The sequence below is a fragment of the Ostrea edulis genome, chromosome 5 (genome assembly GCF_947568905.1).
Source record: "Ostrea edulis chromosome 5, xbOstEdul1.1, whole genome shotgun sequence".
In the NCBI taxonomy this organism is placed as follows: Eukaryota; Metazoa; Mollusca; class Bivalvia; order Ostreida; family Ostreidae; genus Ostrea; species Ostrea edulis.
In genome coordinates this window covers 8,972,225-8,997,292 of record NC_079168.1, presented here as the reverse complement: position 1 = coordinate 8,997,292, position 25,068 = coordinate 8,972,225, and the positions used below count along the sequence as shown (strand labels likewise).

The window sequence follows — 25,068 nt, the reverse complement described above, 5'->3', positions numbered from 1 at the left end:
TTTTTAAATCCTCTTTTTGAAGAACAACAATCGGGCTACGGTTTGGCCAAATCTCCGTTAGCACGGTGCATCAGGTGAGTGCGGTGGTGTCTGCACCCGGACTATCCTCTCCTACAGAAATATTTCAAATTCCCTTCCATTGGTAATTTATATTATGAAAACCTCCGAAATTTTTATCTCAATGAGAGAGAGAGAGATAGAGAAAGATCATAGAATAAATATTTCTGGTTCTCCTTGCGTTTTTACTCCAAAATTACCAAATGTTCAGTTTTTAGAGAAGGACTATTTCATACCAGACAAACGCGACAATTTCTCAGGCTCGTAGGCAGCGGGTGTGGTACCTCATATCAAAAGGTTTTTACCCGAGGTAGGATATTTTCACCAAGCACTAAGCCTAACTTTCCATACATCATTGTTTTATTGTCGAAATGTAGATAAAACTCGAAACACGAATCTTCTTATTGTGTTTACCTACTTTAAATTAGTTTATACATCACAGGGATGATGCTAAAAATAGATTCACAAAAGGTAACTGTCGGACAAAAGGTTAAGTACAAATATTGTGTTTGAGCAACACAAATACTAGAGTATCTCTCAGAGGACAGGGGTGTCATTTGATCCTAAAGTTTTTCTGTGCTTTAAAATGATTTGTGTTTGCACAGAGTATGAGCAAAACATCAAATTACTCAGCATATTTTAGCCCTTCAGGTCACTTGGCGTTGTTTATGTGATGTATAGGCGGTGTACAATGTCGCTTCCTGAGCTAGATGTACAAATGTCGTTATATTTATTTATCAATTCGATGTTGCGCTTTATTTTAATTGTGAAGCCACTCTCGGTATGGGACAATTGTTTTTTCATTATTTTTTAAACTTCGCAGTACAACGTTTTGTAATAGTTAAGGACATACGCGACATTTCTCAATGACATAGAATTTTTTCGTGACATTGCACATACTTGACTTGCATCCTACCTTGTTTCAACAAAATAAAACTTGGGGTATGTTACCACTGTTGTTTTAAAATTAGCCACTTTTGATAGTTCCTGGTTGTGGCAAATAAAACTGTAAAGTCAGCTCTTATGTATCACAAAAGAATTTATATATGGACATTTCGAAGAAGGGATCGAGAAAAATCTTTGAATAAATCAGAAATCGAATCTGGTACTCTAGCATTACTAATCACGTGATCTAACCACTGAACTAATCAGGTCGATATACGAAATATGGTGATTTTACCACAATATAAAATTTAAACCTAATTCGGAATCATATAAAATCTCTTCATATAGAGAAGGAAATATAATTTTTTTTTTATAATTATCATGAAAAAATAATGCAGAATTCCATTCTCTTGTTTTGTTTTACTTTTAAAATGCTTTAATCAAATAACATGTAACGGTATCTAGGGAAAACCCAACATTACAACGCAAGACATTTAATTATGTATACGACTCATCGCATGTTTAATGCACATTACTAAATGTATTGTATTAACGTTAAGGATGAATGACACTTCGTCATAGGGGATGTTACTCCTCCTAGGCACCTAATCCCACCTCTGATATATCCAGGGGTCCGTGTTTGCTCAACTCTCTATTTTGTATTGCTTATTGGAGTTATGAGATTGATTACTGTTCGTTATCTTCACCTTTCATAATGAATGACGTCCTTTTGAAACATAAATGAAAATGAAAATATCAGCAATACTTGTCTATTCCTTTTAAATCTAATTGCCTAGCTGGGTAGCTCAGTAGGTTTACATGTCCACTGCTGACCTCTAGATCATGGGTTCAATTTACAAAAATTTCAGACTACTTTCTACTTCAACTGCATTCTTTCACTAAATCGGTAAATTTGAATGTTTTTAATTTCAAAATATTATCGTACGCATCCTCTACTTTCCTTCTCTGGAGTGTCATTCCTTCTTAAGCTCTATGTATTGTATGGGGGACAGTACTCTGGTGTGTCATTCTTCCTTAAGTTTTGTGTATTGTAGGGGGGGGGGGGCAGTACTCCCGTGTATCATTCCTCCTTAATTTCTGTATATTGTAGGGGGGGGGGCAGTACTCTGGTGTGTCATTCTCCTTAAGTTTTGTGTATTGTAGGGGGCAGTACTCCTGTGTATCATTCCTCCTTAAGTTTTGTGTATTCTCTGGTGGTCCGATAAAATGCACGAAAAAACCCCTAAAGATCACAGCTGTATAGATACAGGGTTACAGATTTCTGACTTTGAATTGTCATATTGTACAGTGCGTGTATTTTACGACAAAGGCCGTGCGTAATTACGGATTAACCAGGATGATAAACAGATAAGTCAATAATACAATGGCTGGGGTGGATGTGGAGATGTCACGCCGGTGCCAAACGGGGTAGGGGCATTTCCTGTTGTACTCGAATTGTTTGTCAAATGTCACCTTTGTTTACATCGGGGATTGGACCAACAACAAATTTGACCATGTCAAGTGCCCCAGTCAAATATATAATGAACATTGATTTGGAGACAGAGAGGTGAAACACGACGAAAGCCTTTTCAATAGTCAGTTCGTGTTTATATTGACTTAAACCAGTTGTACATGTTCCGAACAAAAACCTTGAAGTTTATTTTACATTGAAAGATTCATTGAACAATTCATATTGCCTCTTATAAACAAATTAAATCTAAACACAAGCTTACAACTATCCATCGATTTTACTTTTACATTATATGTTTCGATTCCTCATAGCTGTTGAGAAAATATAAGAAACTATATCGAGTCTTTCTTTTTTTTATTTGTAGATGTATATTTTTAATTCGTAAATAAATCATTAAGACATAAAGAAACTTGTCAATCTCCCTGAGAACATGGTTTATAAGTGAAAAATTAAAAACGTATCAACGAATGTTTTTCTAAGGACTGCAAAAGTGTCCATGCAACACAAAGAGTACATATATATGAAACTGAAATGAAATCTGTATACATGTACACATTAAGCTGGATATGTTTTGTCTATTTTACTTTTCCTGAAGGTTTAGGAAAACATTCAATAAAATATTCTATCCTAAACAAAAGTACATTCTACAAATTACGGAAAAAGTAACTAAATTATCATCACAGATATCTAGGAATGTTCAGCACCTATTACATATATTATAATAAAAAACAACCGGTTGATATCACAGAAGATTTCATACTCACAGTCACACGAAACGTTTGTATTTTGAATCAGAAACGTGTACATTTATACTTCACAACGGCCATAGATATATTTTACGAGGGATCTATGTAATCCACGGGTTCCTCTTCAATGAAGCTGTCCTCAGAGTTAGAAAACGGGGGTGTACGGGAAGGAGAGGGTGCCGTGGGGCGGTCGAGGAAATTGGTTTGTTCAATGGGGGGAAGCTGCTTTCCGGGACGGGTGGCCTTTGAGTGATGATTCACATTCAAACTCCCAACCCTTTTGCGAACGTCTGTGACCTGTCGACAGAAAAGCACATTTCCGTTTAGATGATCAGCTAGTCCGTTGGATAAAGATTTGTTCAATAAATTATCCCGAGTTTGTTCCCTGGTTAATGTGAGGACGTCGTGGATGTGGAGGTCTTTTCTAGAGTTTTTGGACTTGTTACTGCACACAGATGCTACCTCGTTATCCAGAGTCGTATCGTCATAGTCACTTGTATCACTGTTTTTATCCAAAAAACCAGAATCACGAAGCGCGGAGGTTCCGATCTCCGGCAAAGGCGCTTTTCGCTGAAGCCGTAAATTGGTCGGTTGTCGTTCCGTCTGATATTGTGTTATTAACCGCACGAATTCCTCTGTATTTGCATCTGGTCTTCTGTAAGCATAATTTTTCAAACTTGCAGATCGCTCAATTGTAATCTGGGGTTTCTTTGGCGTCTTCATGCTTCTGTTATTCATATATGGTCTATGAAAACCCCTTGCCCAAAATAAACGTCACTGTTTTTATCCACTCAGCATAGAAAACATTTGCCGTTTTTGATAACTGAAAAACACAAAAGTCTACGATAAAAAAAATTCCTCACACACACACAACAAAATGATATCACAAGTAGTTATCAAACATGTCTGTCCTTTGCAAACTTCACCAGAAATTGTAGAGACCAGTGAGAATCGTTGTTTTTTTTAATGCTACACACGACTTATTGCGAGAATAAATCGGAGGGCGGAGTGCCGGTTTATTGATGAGCCGATGTCGATCACGCCTGCCTTTATAGGGAAATTCACCTTTTTGTAACAGCCACAATGGAAAACCCTTTTTCAATGATTTCCCGCGGCAAATGACTTCATAATAACTTTATATATCACGGCATAAATTCATCTTCAAAGAAAATTCAAAAATTGTTGATCCAGCGATCTCGATATATAAATAGTGTACATACACACATACGGTTCAATGTCTTACTTCATACTGGCCTGTCTGTTTATTTAAATTACTTTAAAAGGGTTGAACTTGAACAAAGAAAAAGACAAGAATTCATTTATGCATAGGAAGTAGATAATAACTTTAAGAGCTATTGTTCTGATATATACAAGTTCCGTTTCAAAAACTAATCAGTTTAAAATGAACTCCAGAAAAAGCCGATAAGTTGACTACGCCCGTCCTGACTTCATTAATTCTGCACAATATAGTCTTCTATTTCGCATCGATGACATAAATGTCGCAAATGACCTGTTCTTTATCTAAAGTTGTTCAATTCCGATTAAGATCTATAAATAGTACAACACTTAAATAATGGAGCTCCCGATGCACTCGGGAACCCGATCCTGCTCTGGCCGCGAGGTTTGAATACTTAGATTATTATCGCCCAAATGCCTGGCATAAATATTAATTTGATAGCACATTAAGTATCAGTTTCTCAAAGCCATTTAATGCACACAGTGTCCTTTGAAAATGTGCATTTTGGTCGCTAGATGCATGCCTTTCCAATACGACAACTATACCTGGTGTAGATCCGCGAGAAGGAGATATAATACGGTATAACTGAAAGGAATTACATTAGTATTTATTTATAAGAACGATATATAGGACAGCATTAAATTTTATGGGGGGAAATCTATTTCATTTTTTTATGTGAAAGGTATCTTTTTCTGTGATAGAAATCCAAGATACAATTTTTTTTTCTAGCTTATCATCTAATGACACTAATCATATGATGTGCTCTAAGAATTGCATTAGTTATGACCGTAAACGTTTTCTTTTAAAACACAATTCAATGTAAACGATGGTTCTTATTAGATTGTCTTGTAACTATGGTTTCTGCTTGCGATCACGGGAAAAGCACTGGTACTTAAGACTTATCTTTAAATAAAAGGACGATTCTACATTTGGGTGACGTAATTATGATTAGTTCGACCCTTGCCGTGATTTGTCCTTTGGCTGTGTGACCTTGTGTCCTTTTCTCTTGATTTTAACGAATGATAAACCTTCCTAACATTATTCTCTTTCAAGATCCCGAGAGTGTTTAAGCGTAAGGCAATCATCGTTTGTCAAGTCAATATCGCTTTTGTCAGTGAGAACTTTGCTTATTGGTTTTCGGTCATTGTTTCTTTGTGTTACCCTTTTCAACGGGGTTTTAAAGTCCACATAGATATACAACGATGAAATAATTTCGTTAGTTGTATAGAATGGGGGGGGGGGGGGGGGGGGGGGGGGCACAGACTGTGGCCTACGGAATATAGTTCGTAAAGTAAACACGGTATCTTCGCATTCAAAGGTGGGTAACTCACTTCCAAGTTAAGTAACTCTGATTCCTAAAAGCGAAACCATTCTCTTGTGTTTTGTTAACCTATTGTCTATTCCTTCTGGAGAGAGAAAAAATATCGAAGATTTCAGGCTAGATAAAGCACATTATGAACTCATAGGCTTAGAGCAATAATCGATGTACATGGGACAACTTTTAAGATAGCGGTTAATTAAGTAGAGGAAATCGTGAATCCGGCCCATTAATTGAGTAATTACCGACAACTAATGTGATTTCTTGCACGTGCTTTTGTCTTATCGGACAGGTTTACTTCATAATTCAAAAGAAAGTTGAAACACGTCTGGTCATAACCTGTACGATAATGAGTTATTCAGACTTCGGTTCGTGAATTTTAGCCCATTATTGTAATGTACTAAAGAGATATACTTTTTTTAAACAAAGACTCGCGTGTGTTCTTCATTTAAAGGAGAGATATGAGAACATAAGATATACTAAGGTATCTTAATTTGTTTGTAGTCTATGCAAAATGTCATTTATCACATTATTGACAGATTGACAAAATTATGTACATTCTTGTCATATTATATAAAAACATGTAATTTAACATTTGGTCCCATGAAAATGCAACACATAGGTTGGTGCAAAAAGGTGATACAGAGAAGTGGTTTAATGTTTGTTAACCGTGTTATTCATTGTAAATTATTACGTAAATTCTATTCGTTTGATCACAAGATATGTGCTTTATAATTACACGTGAGATAACGGACGACGTGGTTCATTTTCACTGATATAAAAGTCATCTTTTCTACAGCTGTAGTTTAGATTTCTCGAGACGGTTACAACTTTTTCTGATAATTGGATTCTAGAAATAAAATATGCGTCCATGGAATTACGTTCTATATGCATGTTATGTGAAATATGAGTAATTAACTTCAAATAAAGCTTACATTTACAACATCAAAATGAATTCATCAAGCTCATTATGGTCAAGGACAATTCTTTCTGTTAGAATAGAACAGATGGGAATTCGAAGTAGTCAATTTCAGGTATTTTTATGCTTTTTGGGCCTCTAGAAAGTTAAAGCTGGAATTATTAATGTAGAATAAAGTAGGCCTAAAGACTAAATCGACAAGAGTGGTTGAAAATTTTAATAAATTAATGATCAGTTTTTATTCGTGAAATTTCTATTCGTTTATAATCCATTCGTATATAATTAATTACATCTCTGAATTCGTTGGAAATATATATATATATATATATATATATATATATATATATATATATATATATATATATATATAATATATATAATCCTTCCCTGCTCAAAGGCCTTAAGCGCCGAGTATAGGCCTAAATTTTACAGCTCTTCACTGGTAATGGTGACGTCCCCATATAAGTGAAAAATTCTCGAGAGGGACGTTAAACACTATACAACCAACCTCACCCACCACCACCACCACCACCACCACCACCAAACTCACAGATATAAACACACCGATACGCTCCCACGGGATAGAACAATCATTTTCTACAAAGCCTCTCATTTGATAATTTTACAGAGAATTGATACAAGATTATAAAATGCACTTTGAAATGGAATTCTGTTTCATTGAGGTTATTGGATTTGTTTTCTTTGGAGAATTACCTAAAAATATCATTAAAACCCGGCAACCAGGCATGAGATTTCAACGTAGAAGATATCATAAAATATTTATATGAGGATAATGCCGAAAAGGTTCTCTTACTCAGGTAAAAGATCGGGCCTATCGTTTTCAGCTGATGCCGAGAATCCGACTCCACTGAAAGATCACCGGGGGAATATTTTCAATGATTTCGCTTCATCATGACATGGAGATATTGGTCGTAAAAAGGATTAAATTTGATATTTTATAAAACTACGTCACATTCTCAATCAGTCAATTCATTTTCACAAACCTTGCAAATACGAAGTATATTGAAACATAAAATGTATATATGTATGTTGACATGTACAAATAGATAATGCACGTGCAGGGTATTTTTAAATTAAACAGGTTTTTAAAATTTGATTGTACTTGGGTTTGACATTATTAACTAGTCAGTATATCATTTCAACAAGGACTGCGATTGAATGTTTGAAATAAATGCTTTATATTTTAATTTCTTTTCAATTTATATGAGATTACAAATTCTTTCATGAATGAAATGAAAACAAATGAATGTAAAAATAGCAATAGCCACACAGAACCTGAATATTTGAGAATTTGGACTCGTGTATCTAGAGATAACACGTTCGTGAAGCTTGAATTTAGAACCCCTGGTGATAATTTGTGAAAGAAGACTTCTGAGAATTATTTAATGAAAACTCTGAGTGTCAGATGGTGATTCTGAGTAAACATTACAAGGGCCACATCAGATATTTTACTATACTCGATGAAGTAGGCCTCTAAATTGATAAAATAATTAAAGGCCCCTTCAATGACATTCAAGTATTAGCAAACTTCAACATCCAAGGGAAAGGTTTTGCTTAACATACAATCATAAAATTTAAACGGAATTTTAATTATATAGAGCTTAATTTCTTCAAATTAATAGTTCTCAGTTTTATTCCATATACAAACGACGATCTACCGGAATGTTTTGGCAGAACAAGGCTAGAGAAATATTAGCATATTACAAATAAAAAAAATTATTTAAAAACAAAGAGCGATCGTTTAATTTAAATCAGTAAGGAGTTACCTTGTATCACATAAAATGAAACGACTGTAGTATGTTGTCCGTAAGACTGTCTTGACATACAGAATTTTACGTTTCAAATGCTTTATCAATAATCATTTTCATTAGGTTTATTCTACAACCGTAATATAAATAATTTTCCTTTAATTACAGGTGTATAAAAAGATTGGAAAATCATGCTTATATATATATATATATATGCATATATATATATATATATATATATATATATATATATATATATATATATATATATATATATTTCCTGATTTTAATATGCGGATATTTTTTAATCCGCCTGTGTATAAAAAGATTGGAAAATCATGCTTATATATATATATATATATATATATATATATATATATATATATATATATATATTTCCTGATTTTAATATGCGAATATTTTTTAATCCGCCTTAATCTAGAAAAATCGTTCTGGTCTACTTGTTTACTTTCAGATAAATGAAGATCAGATTATTTTTTTTTGACAAATGGGATTTTAATATACAATGAGTGTTAATATCATAAATTGGTTCCGCGACTGGTGGTACTACTTTCGCTTTGATGTCGGAAATGGGTTACAACCCACTGAGAAATATTTAGAAAGGCGGCTAAAACTATGGTCCGAATTTGCTCAAAGCATTGACATACGTGACATAAAAGCCGTCATTTAAGTTGTGCCATCACTAGTAAAGCATCAAAAGTCTCCATCAATATCGCAATTAAATCCCTGTGATCGTGGTAGTATAAATGCATCTTTGTCTAAAGGATCCTTTGTAACTGTTAATCATTTCAAAGACTAAGATTTTCGGTTGGTCAAATATTAAAAAAAAAATCTATTATTCGTATCATCACGTCCTTAGGAAATATACGCTTATCTCCCATTATTGATTTTCTCATCTAATATATCTCAGCTGAGAAAACTTTCTTGAGTGACAGGCGGATTTTGCATTGTCTTATTACTATGTAAATATCCCCACAAATTACTAAGCGTTTACCTTTTCTTAAAGTAAATTGTATATTATATTGAAATTCTTTACTCTCAACGTCGAAGAAAAGGAAATACCGGTAGTCCAATATCTTGTAGCATCTTAAGTAAGAAGCATACAAAAAGTAATTTTCAAATCAAATAGTGTCTATTTCTGGTAACCTAAAATTAAAATATTGCTCTTGAACCGCGATTAACGTTAAGAATTATTTGAAGTAAGGATTTGAGGTGAGTTTCAAATCAAAAACCTATCAAAAACATTTGCTTAGTTAGTTTGTTATTTGCAAATCGTAAGCGTCATGAAGAAAATATATCTAGTATAAATGACAAGTGTTCTATTTCCCTATAGACAGCCGATACACGGTGCATAGAACCGTAACTGTGAGAGCTCTTTATAAATTGTACTAACGCTTACCGCGACACTGGACAAAGCCTGAATTGTGGTATATATCTGTGTTCCTACGTAAGTGGAAAATTCTAAAGTGGGACGTAAAACGACAAATAAAAACGAACATGTATCATGATTGTTTTGTAGGGTTTTTGTTGTTGTTTTTTTTTGGGGGGGGGGGGGGGGGTCTTTGGCTCAACACACTATATCGTTAGGATTTTTGGACAAACAAAAAAGTAGACGTATGGCGAAAATGTTAGAAAGACGAAGATGTAGATTATTTGTATAGATACTAGGGTGACCGAAATGTTAACGAACTGTTTGTCATCTTTCTAAAATAAAAATATTCAAAAATGGCAAAATTAGTTAAATTGAGAAATTATATCACTTCTAATTTCACACAAATCCAATATTTTATTCAATTTTTCATATATGGTCACTTTGGAAATTGTTTTCTGGAATCAAGATTAGGCATTTCTAGTGGGAACAAGCAATCCTCTGATCTAGGTCAATCTGTTTGTCTGACAGAAGCACGACATACTACTAGCTTGTCAATGTTCTCTTATTCCGTACCCCATCAGGAAGTTACAATTTGTTACCTACAAAGCGATCTTTTACTAATTACTCCTAAGTTATGATAATATCAGTTAAAATCGTCTCTATCAAATGTATTCTGATAGAAAGCAAAAACAAGACACCCCCCCCCTAAAATTATGACACGAATACCCTCGCTGAAATTCAAGTTTGAAATATTTGAAAGTTCAAAGATTTTAAAATAACATCGGGTGCAAATAAAAATAAAACAGAATATCATATTCAAGCTTTTAGTTTTGAATCAGTTGTGAAGAAAATTACATTATTCTTAAAATGAATAAATGTTTATTCGGTATACACAATGTACATACCGATATATACGTACATACATGTACCAAGGAAATCTCATGAAAGCATGAACATTCATTTCCAATGGGGTCCTATGATGCACAGCTGTTGGCGTTCGGGGGGTCATTATGTGTGAGGAAACAAGACTACCCGGAGGAAACTAACGGGTTCGAGCGAACGAACACCACACTCTCTCACATACAACCACTGCCGATCACGGGGATCGAACTCGGGTCGCAGCGGTGAAAAGCGAGAGCGCTACCCGAACACCCTTTTTAATAAGGATATAGAAGTGCATGATGGGCATTATAATAAATTATCAAAGTACAAATTACAAATTACAAAGTACAGATTACTAAGACACACTTACAATGTTTTTTAATGTCGGGAAGGGGAGGGGGGATGTTGAGTACTGAATGGGAAGTTAAAGCCAAAGGGCGATAACTCCGGTGAGAGTAGGTCAATATACAGGAAAGTGAAACTTGATCTGTAAGTTATCATTATAAAGATCCACACTAAAAATTGCATACAATCTAAAAGAACATCAAAGAAAAGTCCAGAAAACAGTGAATAATAAGAAGTGTTTGATTTAAAAAAAACAACAGTGAATAATAAGAAGTGTTTGATTCAAAGTGTGAAGGACAATCACATTGGTCAAAATAGGTCAATGGACAAGAAATTGATTTATAAGTCATCACTATAAAGAGACATAGAACAAAATATTTTCATTATGTATCAGACAAATCAGCTCATCAAGCACAAAAAAAAAACCCGGAGAATAATCAGACAAATCAGCTCATCAAGCACAAAAAACCCGTTTAAAAGCGATAACTTTGGTAAAAATAGGTAAAACGACATGAAACTCAGACACGATCTATTATCATCAATATAGAGAGATGTACCGAAAAGCAATCTTCATCTACAACGTCAGCAAACTATGGCGGGCGGAAAGGGGTAACACTATGTGGCGGGGGTATAGCAAACCAACATTAGCTGAGTAAATCTTTTAAGTAATTTTCCGATTGCATTAGTAAGTTGCAATATATTTTAGACGAGCCTTATAACCAGCTAGTAAAGGAAGTTTTGATTAGATATATCCGTAAATAAACTTGAATGGGGTGGGTAATAACTGGAAAGTTGAGTAAATTTTGAGATCACGCCCCTACTGCATTAATAAAAACTTTAGAGTTGAGAAAAGAAATGTTGATAGCCCATTCAGATGACAAATAAAGGCACCAAACAGGGAGCTATGAACAAAATGACACTTAAATATTCACACCGTATATGATATACAAAAGGCACAAAATGCTAAATTTTAAAATTCACACGGAATCTCACGTTTATCATTCAATATCACTGTCTCTGAAAGATCAAAGTGTGACCCTCCGTGGAGGTTAAGAGAAGTGCATTATTCTCAGGCCATGTAAAAGCCTTTGTTCCTGTGTGAATCTGTCGCTTCTCTTTCGCGTTGGAAAGTTTATGATTTTTTGATGGGAGCTACAGAGTTGCACAAATAACTCTTAAATCTGAGAGGGAAACACTTCAAAGAAAACAAAGATTTCTTACCCATTGTCCATCTGCAAAAATGTCGGAAAACTTTAGTGCTTTGTCCTTTTCTTGTTTCTTTCAGGAGATATGATTTTGTTCTGTGTGTTGAGAAGAAGAAAAGACCACTGGGCGTGTTATCCCCGGAATCGCCGTACACCATATGTAACTAAAGACTCGCAGATAAGGTTTCTCGGATTTAAACCGTAAATCCCTTTCAGCCACAGGAAAGCTATCTGAAATCCGCAATAGAACGCTTTTACCTTTATCAAAAAACAACCAGATATGAACGGACGGTATACCATACAGAGCTTTTCTGTCTGCGTAAGCATGCCCGCCACAAATGTAGGTCTCCGGTAAACTTCGACAGGTGAAAGAGATTCTGAATTTGCCCTTTCGTTATTGATTGTAGACAAAAACACTTCTTCCAATGTTTACAATGTCTTTTTGTCCAAGTTTGTCAAGATACTGTTGAATGCAGTGATATTGAAAAGACTTTGTCCTGAACATGTTTTCGTTTTAAGCGTATGCTTATTAACGCCTTACTTCAAAGTGCAACACAATAACTATGTTAGTAGTATATGCACAATTCAGCGATCAATGGACCAGTTTACTTAGGACCTAGATCAAATGCATTTGTCAGAACCAGACACCGACTCTACACAGATACATGCGGAGTTACGTGTTAACTATCAGACGTTCTGTACTTTGAATGTCTTCTTCTGAATACACTATCAATCAATAAACCTGTACACTTACATAGAGCGGATATCATATCATCATACCCACGTATATTTACTCTACGATCGACGTTTCTTATTCACAGTTGCAAAATCTACAAAAGTTTTCAATCGTGACTATTTGTTTTTCTGGTAGAGATGAAAGTGCCTTCCCCAGCACCGTTAGATACTCTACATGGAAAAGGCATAGTATCAAATACTGAATTTTTCATTATTATAGATCTGCGATTCCTAGCTAAAAGTGAATCAAGGTCGTTGGTAAGGCAAGGCCATCCAGATGGCAAAATGTTTAAACGGTTAGTTAGGTATTTGACCATGTAAACTGTCTTCAGAAAGATAGTATCCAGTATGTTAATTGTTAGTAGTTGATATCGACATGTTGATTGACTGATTGTTTAACGTCCTTCTCGAGAATTCTTCACTCATATGGAGATGTCACCATTGCCAGTGAAGGGCTGCAAAATTTAGGTCTATGCTCGGCGCTTACGGTCTTTGAGTAGGAAGGTTTTTGCGGTCTCATCCGCAGGGCCGACCCCATTTAGTCGCCTCTTACGACAGGCAAGGGGTACTGAGGACTTATTCTAATACGGATTCCCACGGGAATTACTGCATGAAAATTATTCTTGTAATTTCAAACATGGCGAACAAAGTAATGCAACGTTTCGGTAATGTATTGACAATTGTGACAATTATTTCCATTCGGAGCTCATTGCGTAACTCGTACCTCGCACGCTTCGTATGAAGCGTAGCGGAATTATTCGAGGATTGCCGATTGGACATATATCCCTACGTGTGCTGGAACTCTGTTAGATTTAGGATATAAAGTTGTCTATGTTACATACGAAATTATATCAGGTATCAAGATACATGTAAATTCTGGAGCTTACTAATAATATTAGAATTCTCACTCAGAAACCATTAGTCATCTTCATCCTCGGTATTTGGACCTTTAAAAAACTTTTATGATACAGAGTATTTTCATTTGACATGACTTGTTGACCTTTGATCCAAACATTGATAGGGTGTCATTCTTAAAATATACAAACTTCCATTGCAAAAGCTGAATTGGTGTTTAACATATAATCCGGAAACCTAAGAGTTACTGACAATCCAAATTGATGAAATCGCTCTTCCTAAAGTTTATTTTCGCGGCTTTTAGCTATGCTTGTGGATTCGAAATTATTTTTTAGTATGTAACTGTATTGATGATATCTAGATTAAGTTTTGATTTTATTGACATATTTTCAGCAGAGTTATTATTTTGAACGTGAAAATTTCATACAGAAATCCAATGGAAAATCACCGGAGATTCCCAATAATATACAATTAAATATTTGCCCTTGACTTCATTAATTTATTCAAAGTCCATTGGAACCAAAATTGTATGCTGTTTGATTGATTTGGTTTTTACCCCGCTTTGGCAATATTTCACCCTAAATACTTGTTTATGAGTTGGTACTTTATTGATCACGCTTAGATATATATAAAGCCAATTCAACTTAATTGATAGTTATCATCCCCGCCCGCCCCTCAAAAATTGGCCTGCCCCGAATTTTTTTATTTTGCGAAACTTGCGATTTCCGGAATATTTTCATGTCCGACTCCGGTATTTACACTTTTTGTTTACATTTCCGGTATAGGAACGTGAAAAGTCACGTGAAGAAAGTAGATTTATATGGTTTTCTTATTTTTTCGCGTTCTTACGGACGTAAATCTTGAAGAAGTTAGGTATATTTCTGTTAAATCCTTAAATTAAAGCTTAACCTGGAATTGGTGTATGGAAATAGCATAGATTGATATCCATCTGCCATTAAATGATCGGATCTGTTGGGGAGGGGGGGGACCTCGTTTGTCTTTAATATTTTTCTCAGAAAATAAAAATTAAAAAATAAAATCCTCCCACCCGCCCCATAATTTTTGCTGACCCTGGATGATAATCTACTAATTAAGTTGAATTGGCCTAAACGGGTGGTGCACGTGTACATACAGATGCACGTGTTTCATTGAATTGACAAGCCATATTTTTCATAATACATTCGTGATAAAACCTCTATACTCGCTAATTTTAAAAATATTTGCAAATACAGCACATTTAGACTTTGAAAACACTTTCCTCTGTAGATTGTAATTTCAAAAGAAATCACGTGTTCGCGGGGTGTATTTTTTGTGGTCATATAATAACCTTTCCCGTTGAAGTTTTGATTCTTGGTGCATTTATATGTATGAAAATACTGCCAAAATACCGAATATTTGATTCCCGTAAAATTATTTTAATTAAGAACAATTTAATAAACATGTCATGATAATTTTGTATTTGAGAAAATCTTCTGCTTACAAACTTTAAGGAGAAGTTACTCATCTTCAAACGAAAGTACGTCATAGACACGGAAATATATTCTTTATTCTCCCAAAATGCATCACCTGCCTGGTCAGTTCAGCAGATCAAGGCTTTAGGCCAATATTCTGTGGGTCCCATAAAGGTTTACGTTTTTTAAAAACCATTTTACATTGACATTATTTGCTACATGCGATTAAATTCCAAATTCCAAAAATGAAAGTGGGAGGAGCATAACATACTTTTTTTTTCATCTATGACAAAATTAAAGGGACATTAGCTGTTATTTCGTCACAAAAATTTGAATTCAATAAAAATCGCTCTGTATTGTATAACTCAGTAATAACACCAGTATGTAATCATTTCAAACACATTTTATCCTGAAAGCAGGCACTTGAATGTGTAATTTTGGTGATTAAATGATTATTGTCTTGCAAGACAATGGTTCTTACTTGTATATTTCTTTACACTGAAAGCGTTTTCTGAAGTAGTTTTATTAGATTTCTTTTGTTTTTGTACAAAAGAAATGTTTTTTTATTGGTCATTAACATATATTCCTATGCCATTTAGAGATTTTGAGAAAAAAAATGGTTGCCATCACTTTCAAAGCTGATGCCCCTTAAATAAGTGTGTCTCGCATCCTGAAAATCCTGTCTATGTTTGATCGTGTATTTTACTAAGAAAAGAAAAATCGGTGAACGAGTTATTTGCTTCCGACATCAAAATGTAAATTCCATGTCTGCACTGCTACAGACTTCGTTATATAACCTGACACTGATCAATATTAGAATTTAAACTGTTTTAAAAGTGACAATCCATAAATTTAACTTAATTTTCGCGTTCTGTTGATTATAACGATTTCCTATCATGACTCAACAAAATCTTTGTGAATGTCGACCCCAAAGATTAGAACATATCTGTGGCGAATATTCCCTGAATGTGACGGTTAAAAAAAAGCTTTTAATGCACGACGTTTTCGGTTTTTATGATTAGCAAATGCTGTTTAAATCTAAACAATCTTTATCTGAATTATTATGCTGCTTCATGGAATAAAATGGCTACAATTTAGATTGCACAGTAGATTCACAACATTTCCCACTGCGTCTGTTTGACAATAGAAGCAGATTGCTGTTACCGTATCTTGTTTTCAGATAACATTTCCACTCAATTAAATTCATGCCTTAATCAAACCTCATATTTAGTAAATTTTAAAATGTCGATTTATTTTAATTGATGGACAACAGATTATATCTTCTTTATATGTGTGAAGATTCCGCTCTTCTCTCTCTCTCTCTCTCTCTCTCTCTCTCTCTCTCTCTCTCTCTCTGTTCTCTCTATTTTCCTCTCTCTCTCTCTCTTCTTTGAAGGAATTCATTACTGCACATTCCATATTTAACAGAAATAACGAGTCTTTCAGATACGCCAGATCGAATACACAAGGAACATTTTCTTTGATCATCAGTTTGTCAAAGATAAATTAATTTCCCTGTGTTAAACTTAAAGTGGGAAATAAAATTGGTTGATCAAGCTTTTTGAAAATAATATCTTTACTTCTAGACACTTTTAGTGTGTTATTACTCGGAAAAAGACGGAAAAGCTCATTGATTGAGTGTGGTGAAACCTCCTGTTGTTACCTGATCGTATTGAGGATTTCAGCACACCAATGTGCACATGCAAATTCGTGCGTGTAAAATACACGATATTTTGCTTTATAAACAATTTTTTGTTTGCAAACCAACTTAATATCCGACAGAATTCATTCTCAATATTTTTTTCTGCAACATGTTTTGTCCGCAGATTTGTTAGCTGAATTAAGTTTCGTATTATTTTCATTTACCTCCTATTTTCTTTAAACGAGCAAGAAGCACACTGGCATTGATGATCACCTGATCAACGAAATAACTTGTATTAGAATACGTTGTTGATACAGAGAGTACATCTTCCAAACTTAAGAACTATTCTTGAATGGGTTTCATTTTTAAGAACTATGTTTGAATGGTTTTCCTTTAAGAACTACGATTGAATGATTTTCATTTAAATGGTTTTCATTTAAGAACTGTGCTTGAATAATTTTCCTTTAAGAACTATGCTTGAATGGTTTTCATTTAAGAACTATGCTTGAATGATTTTCATTTGAATGGTTTTCATTTAAGAACTACGCTCGACTGACCCTGTCTTTGGTCGAATAAACTACGTTCACGGTCACGAAACAGAAACACTGTTTAATCTTACGAAATCTTTATCTCTGTGTATGAGCTTCTAATCTCTATTAATCAGATGTGGCCTGAATAATCCGCCCGTCTTATTATGATATAGCACAGTGCTCTGTCTCTGCATCCCTTTCCGTCTGTCTGCACCCTCTCAGTCCGCCTGTCACATCTTGTGGTTTATTAGGATGTTAATTCTTTCTTTTATTACTACTGCATACACTGAAGGTACTGAATATTTGCTAATATCTTGACCTTTGCCAGTATCCTTGTTTCAGGATTAATGAATAACGCCTGCTTCTTAACAATACTTAATTCATGGCCTTGATCCTTTTCAAATGACCTTGGTTTAGGATCATGCCGTAATGTCTGTTTGTACAAGATGTATATATGCCCTGCACGAGCTACTAATTATCCAATCCAAGATTGTGGTCTGGACAAATATTTTTATCTAATTTTTAACTAATGACCTTGACCAAATGACCTTGGTTCTGGTCAGTACGCATGGTCTCGTTAACCTCTGTCAAGTTTCAGCTTCTGATGTATTGTCTAGAGACAGAGTAATGTCGGAGCACGGAAGATGGACATATAACTTTAGGTGTGTTTGCAAGGACTATTACTCTGCACTGGATTAGTTTAATGGTCAGGAGAAGACGGGGGATAAATAGATCATAATATTGGTCTTTCACTCTCGTAGAAACACAGGTGAAGTGCCACAAAATGGTACCTTTCCTTGGCTCTGAAGGCCGTACAGTGAGTGTTTATTTTTTTTATCTACCTACCGTGAAACAGGACATCCAGTTTCAAGGTCATTTACGAGAATGTGACTTTTACTCCTAACGTCAGGGGCTTATCGCACAATTACAATTTGTCCGAATTAAAGATTTTGTAAAGAAAAGTGCATTTATTTGTAAGCTTTTGAATACACGCCTCAGTATTTTAAAGACAGGACCAGGGGATTGAGAATTCTTGCCCTTCATGAAACGTAACCCAGTAATATTTGCGTAGACATTGAAAATGTTCAAATGTTAATGCATGCACGAAGTGGTACAAAAACCGAAAGGTCACCTGAGTGTACTCAGGTTACCTAAAATTAGTTCATACTATTATTTCTATTTATGTCGTTTGGACCTTTACTTTTATGTTAAACGTCCATGAAGGAACTATTTCGGTAACATCCATTTTCGTCAATAACTTTACACTTGAAGCATCTCGTCGACCCCAAACCGGGCTTTCTTTTTCTAGAAGCATCATAAATAAAGAATTTTATTCCCTCAGATCCATGTGCGGTATTTTTTTTCGTGGATAATTTACCATATTTGTTCATGATATCCACCCTCATAAGTGTTGGACTGCTGGGATGACGTATCTGTTATCGACCCGAGTCTCCATTTTAAATCAACAATCCCGTATAAAGTGCAAATGTCCAAATTTACAAATATATATCATTTAATTCAATGGTTTGCAGAGTGTGACATATTAAATAACAAATAAAGGAATACTGGACAGTTTTATGGCCTTTAGCTGCTTGCAAATCTTAGTCATTAAGATGTTTTATGGTCGCTTTAAACGTAACAACCGATATTTCTACGGCACTGGTTTTTAGGTAGTTCAAGACTGTGACGTTTTCTAATGAGCAAACACGGCAACACACATGTCAAGAGAACTAAATGCTGACGTCAATAGTCAAGTTATCGTGGAAAATAATGCTCTACGAAATACTATCTCCCAATAAATTCGATACTTTTAAATAATTCATACTTCAATTACTTGGCAACTTGTAACAGTATATTAATTGTGTTGTCTTTTGATTGCCGACTGCCCATGCTCTCGTTTTTATTTAATGAATAATTGATGTACATAATCTATATTTCACATCGATGATATATATATACATATGTGTGTGTGTTTTTTTTACATGTGTCGTGTATACTCTGACATAAACAGTCATTTCATCTTGCATACTTGGCATACACAGAAAGGAACCAAAGAAGGTACCTCTAAGAACACGTTCCTCCTAGGCCAACCTTTTGTTTACTATCGTTCCTATTATGTGATCCAATCATACAGCTTACATCTCGCACCATCTCTTGTAAAACGTTCTAAAATCTTAATGATACACATCAACCTGTTGTTCACTGAAAAACCTTTCTAGGAAACTTTATTGTCTCGTCGCAATTCATTGTGAGAGGGGTATAGAAACATGGCTGTTCGTGTGTGGGTGTGGAGGAGGGCGTGTGTGTGTGGAGGGGTGACACTTAGCTTGTAGACACTGTACAGGCCACATTGTTTTGCTCGATTGATTTGCTACACCACGTGTACCTTTGTTATCATGAGAGGTTTTGGGGTCAACAGAAAGGAAACTCTTACATTTACCAATTCCCTGCATTGTGAAGGGTTGCTGCACATTGTTGACCTCTTAGTCCCCTACCGGTGGAACTTAAGATTTGCTGTCCGTCCGTCCGTCTGTCCGACAAATCAGTTTTCCGCACTTTTTTCGCCTGCTTGTAAATATTCATTTGAATTTTTTTTCCCCCGAAATTTGTTCTGTTAATATTTCTCTTTGCAGAGCTGTGGCCCTTGGACTTAGAAAATCAATGCAAATACCCAGTTTTGCGCTTTTTTCGTCATGCTTGCAGACATTCATTTCATAGTTGGTACATTACTTCACCATGACAAGTTGCAGATGAAGTTCGAATTTTGTTACCGTCCTTTCATTTGTTTTGCAAAGGTATGGCCCTTGAACTTAGAGAATATGGAATTTGTGTCTGATTTTTATTGTATGCGACCTGGTTATTTTTTTTATTGTTTTTTTTTTTTTTTTTTTTTTTTTGGTGTGCACAAACTGTTACCGTATGATTATTTACGCAGAATATTACGCAGACAACTTGACTTGACGCCATTGTAAACCTCGGGGTGCACAGGATGCAATCGTCTTCAACAAGGAAGTTGTTTGAACCTACATGTATGTGAATCGCCTCTGCAGGCTGTGAGACACACTCCACCAGGAAGTTATACACCTGTCTCCGCATCAGCTCCAGGGAGTTAGAGACTGATGAGGACTTACCTATGTGAATAGTGGGACTATTAATTAATCAATGAGCAATATTCATTGCGTAGTTAGTGGGGTGAGTGAATACTGGATTCCACAAATTCATACAAATCCTTACAAACAAAGGTACATTGCAGGATTTAGTAATATTCTACCGATCTCCTATCTTTATAAGTCCCTAACGAAACTATGAACTGTTGTAAAGGAGGAACTCGAGACGCACTGTGCCACAACATTTTCAAGAAGTGGTGTCAATTGAATGTGTATTCTAAAAAAAATTCCCAACGTCAAATTGGCACAACGTTATTGTAAACTATACTGTATTTACGTATGTATTATATGAAAATTAAGCTTCTTACGGACATACATGTATGATAGTCATTTTATAAAAACATATACCTTATCAAACAACTTTGAGGGATATCTTTTAATTTGAACTCGGGGCCAAATTTGGCCCCAAATGCACCGAGTCCTTATAGATCCCAAAACTTTTTTCAAAATCAACAGCATCAAAACGTAAATTTTTAACAGCATCAAAATGTAAATTTTTCAACACGTTTTGCTACCATTCCTTACGATGAATTAAAGCCTAGACTTTTTGACATTATACATGTAAACAACTGCTTGTTAAATTAAAACGGAAAATAGAAATATTCATATCTTGTGACAAGTCATTCAAACAAATAATTCTGATTCTACGCACAAGTACTCTGAAGTTGATATTTAATGATGCTGGAGTTCCTTATTGACATTATCTTCGTAGTCTTTGTTGATCAGGTCTTCAAACAGTCTGTTGGAATCCTCATAGGCACAGAATGGTGCTTCTTTATTGGCTGACCTGTTTGCATTCTTATGAGGAAGAATGTATTTAAAAACTTTTACATGAAAAGAAGAAATATTTTGCTGTGGCCTTCAGCTCGACATTTATATACAATATGTACATCGATGGCGATATATCCATTAATAATTTCAATTTTAATCCATATCTTGGTTTGATATATCCCAGTGAACTCGAAATAAAAGACACAACAGGGTCTTCCACATCTATTTCATATTTGGATGTTTACTGTACATAGGCGTTAATAGCACACAAACAATCCAACTTTACAACAAACAGGATGACTTGAATTTCCTCATCGTCAACTTGCAATAATTATGTACCAATAGTCCATTATCACCACATAGGTGTTTATGGCTTCCAAGTAATTTGATACCCGAGAGCATGTTCTACATACGATCAAGTTTGAAACTGACTAACAAATAAATTGGTGTTAAAGGGATTTTAACAGCCTCAATTACAGTAAGCATCTCGCTAATTCTATGGTCGTCATAATGACCATGTTTGCAAATACAGTCTGTCCTTAGGTCGAATGTTGTCCGACTTGTTTTATACCAATTGTTAGGTAATTTTTTTCAACTGATTTTGACTATAGATTACTCCATTTACCTGATCAAGACAGAAGGCTCACGGCGGGTGTGATCTGTCAACAGGGGATGCTTACTCCTCCTAGGCACCAGTCCTCAAGACCTTATACTGAGAATATTCTTAAGTCTAAATTTCAAATTCAGCTAAGTTTTGAAATAATTTTCATTCACAAATTTATTAAGATTTTCACCATATGTTTGCATTTGAATTTTTGTTAAACCTGTATGGGTTTTTAAACATCTGTGCTAGATAAATCTTCAGATATAACTAATCAAATTTTGACTTAAGCCTATTCTCAGTTTATGGTTTTGGGACCTGATCCCACCTCTGGTATATCCAGGGGTCCGTGATTGTCTCGTTATCGATTTTTTATTCTCTATAGTTATGAGATTGATCACTGTTCATTATGATCACCTTTTCATGGTATCATGTATGCATATTTTTTTTATATACACCCCCTTCCTGCCTTGGCCGCATCAATCCTCAGACGTCCAGAGTGAGTTGTGAGAGTGACGTAAAACAAACTGTTCATGTACGAAGAAGGTGTTGAAGGATTTTCATTATACGAACCAAATCAATCTACACTGAGACCTCAACACAAAACTCAGACATAATTTCACGTGACTTTGGTAGATATTCCTAAAATGCTTGCTTAAACTATACACCCAGTTCTTCTACTAGACATCCAGTTCTTCTACTATACACCCAGTTCTTCTACTATACACCCAGTTCTTCTACTATACACCCAGTTTTTCTACTAGACATCCAGTTCTTCTACTATACACCCAGTTCTTCTACTATACACCCAGTTCTTCTACTATACACCCAGTTCTTCTACTAGACATCCAGTTCTTCTACTATACACCCAGTTCTTCTACTAGACATCCAGTTCTTCTACTATACACCCAGTTCTTCTACTAGATATCCAGTTCTTCTACTATACACCCAGTTCTTCTACTATACACCCAGTTCTTCTACTATACACCCAGTTCTTCTACTAGACATCCAGTTCTTCTACTATACACCCAGTTCTTCTACTAAACATCCAGTTCTTCTACTAGACATCCAGTTCTTCTACTATACACCCAGTTCTTCTACTATACACCCAGTTCTTCTACTATACACCCAGTTCTTCTACTATACACCCAGTTCTTCTACTAGACATCCAGGAATAAGGAAGATTTATTTAATGTATTAATTAGTACGATTATCAGTTTAACAAGAAATCCATACATGTATGAATAAAGACCTACATGTAGCTTATGTACATGTACTATATATTCAGGAGTAAAGAAAAAATAGATGTATAGCATCATGAAAACTTCTAACAATATAGTTATATGCTGTGTTTAGATTCATTGATTTTGAAATACATGTACAGTAAATACAGTTATATCCAACACATTTATAATGAATTCACGCTTACAGCGAAATGTTATAACGTTATTTAATATAACGAATTATGTTTATAACGAATCAAATTGACACGTGTCTGTAAGCGTGTTTTACTGTATAATTTATACAGCCCCTTTTTGGAACTTCAACTTCTGACAAAAGATGCCATGTCTTAAGAGACGGTGATACTCGGTATAACTATATACTCGAGTTTGTGTAAAGCAGAAAATGTTAAAGATTGTACTATTTCTGGCGGTTTTTGTTCTACCTACAAAGAGCAATGGCCACGAAATGTCCATATCAATGCGTCCTTACCCCTCAAAATGGTACATCCAATTTTGATGAAGATTGATCATGCTAACAAATAACGCACGATACACAACGGAGGCCGACTGATTAAGGTGACCTAATTAAACTTTTGTGAACTTTACATTTGATGATCCCACCATGTTTCACCACACCTCTGGAGTGGATTTAGATCACCTCTGTAATAAATTCACCACACCTCTGGAGTAGATTCACCACACCATTGGTGTGGATCCACCACACCATTGGCGTGGCCATTTCTTTAGAAATTTAAAACCACATTAGCCTAAATTTCTATGATGATTTTTAGATTTAAAAAAATTCACCATTGGTCACATCACCATGCCAAGGCGTTGTCAATCACACATCCTTGTGATTTACTGACCCTAATATATCAGAATATAACACTAATTTAAAACCAAAAACACTCATATATTATTCGGTCTAGACCATAACTGTTTTCTTTCTTGAGTAAGCATTATAAAGTACAAAGACCTCTTTGTGGTTTTATAATGTTAACGTGGGGAGTAATTGTAATAAATCCCCCTTCCTCTCACTAGATGTACGTGATAGGTACGTCTGTTTGAGAATTACAAGGAATTCTGGGTACATTGAAGGTACAGTGATGTCAAGATGAATAAACATTTCAAAGGCCGATGATAAACATCGTCATATCTACATGATCTTTAATTTTTGCAGTTATCATTTTATGGAGGAAAACTTTTATCACACCGACACCTTTGAAACGAGTTTTAAACTGTGTGTCAACAATTTCAAATTTGGTAACACCTAATTGGAACACACCAAGGTTTTGGTTCAGAGAGAGCGTAAAATACTCTTGCTCAAGTGCAACGGACTTCAAAACAAAGTCATAAAATGCTTATTTGCTGTCATTATTGAACAATGACGGATGAAACGTGACGTTATCGCTTCACAAAAGCTGCAATGCAAGAAAACGAATCACTCAATACAGCTTTTCGTAAAATGTTTATAAAATTCCACAAAAAAATTTTTTTTACGTTATTCTAAAAATAAACAGACAGACAAAGTAATAATCAACTAAAAATGAAAAAAAAAAACCTCATGGGGATAACAACACAATATGTAAACATTTTCATATACATTTGAAACGTGCCTTTAGAGAATTGTGAACGCATTGACTGAAGTTTTGAACCTCAAACGTAAAGACAATTTTTTCATAACGCACTAGTTAAAAGTTGTCTGTACGCTGTTTTGTAGCAAATAATAGACGTCAAAGAATAAATAGTTTACGCCTAATAGTATTCGTGATTCTATTTTCTCTGAAGAGATTTAAAATTAACATGGCGGTCCAAGAGAGATAACTGTTAGTCGTAATTACCTTCAATTGTTTGCTCAAATTGATC

The 25,068-nt window shown here is 34.9% G+C and overlaps 1 protein-coding gene across 2 annotated transcripts; it reads right to left on the bottom strand.

Annotated features, from left to right (window-relative positions):
* Positions 1-2,750: 2,750 nt before the first annotated feature.
* Positions 2,751-12,539, bottom strand: LOC125652471 (uncharacterized). Of its 2 annotated transcripts, none has more exons than XM_048881689.2 (2): positions 12,244-12,539; positions 2,751-3,982 (listed from the first exon to the last, which is right to left on the bottom strand). In XM_048881689.2, exon 2 carries the CDS (start codon positions 3,895-3,897, stop codon positions 3,250-3,252), a length of 648 nt encoding a protein of 215 aa, XP_048737646.1. In that variant the 5' UTR covers positions 3,898-3,982; positions 12,244-12,539; the 3' UTR covers positions 2,751-3,249. The 2 variants fall into 2 exon arrangements, with proteins under 2 accessions (XP_048737646.1, XP_048737647.1); XM_048881690.2 differs by lacking the exon at positions 12,244-12,539 and adding an exon at positions 4,086-4,474.
* Positions 12,540-25,068: the final 12,529 nt, after the last annotated feature.

Excerpts from the sequence above, each read along its gene's own strand:
- LOC125652471 (XM_048881689.2), bottom strand. The coding sequence starts at position 3,897 with ATGAATAACAGAAGCATGAAGACGCCAAAGAAACCCCAGATTACAATT.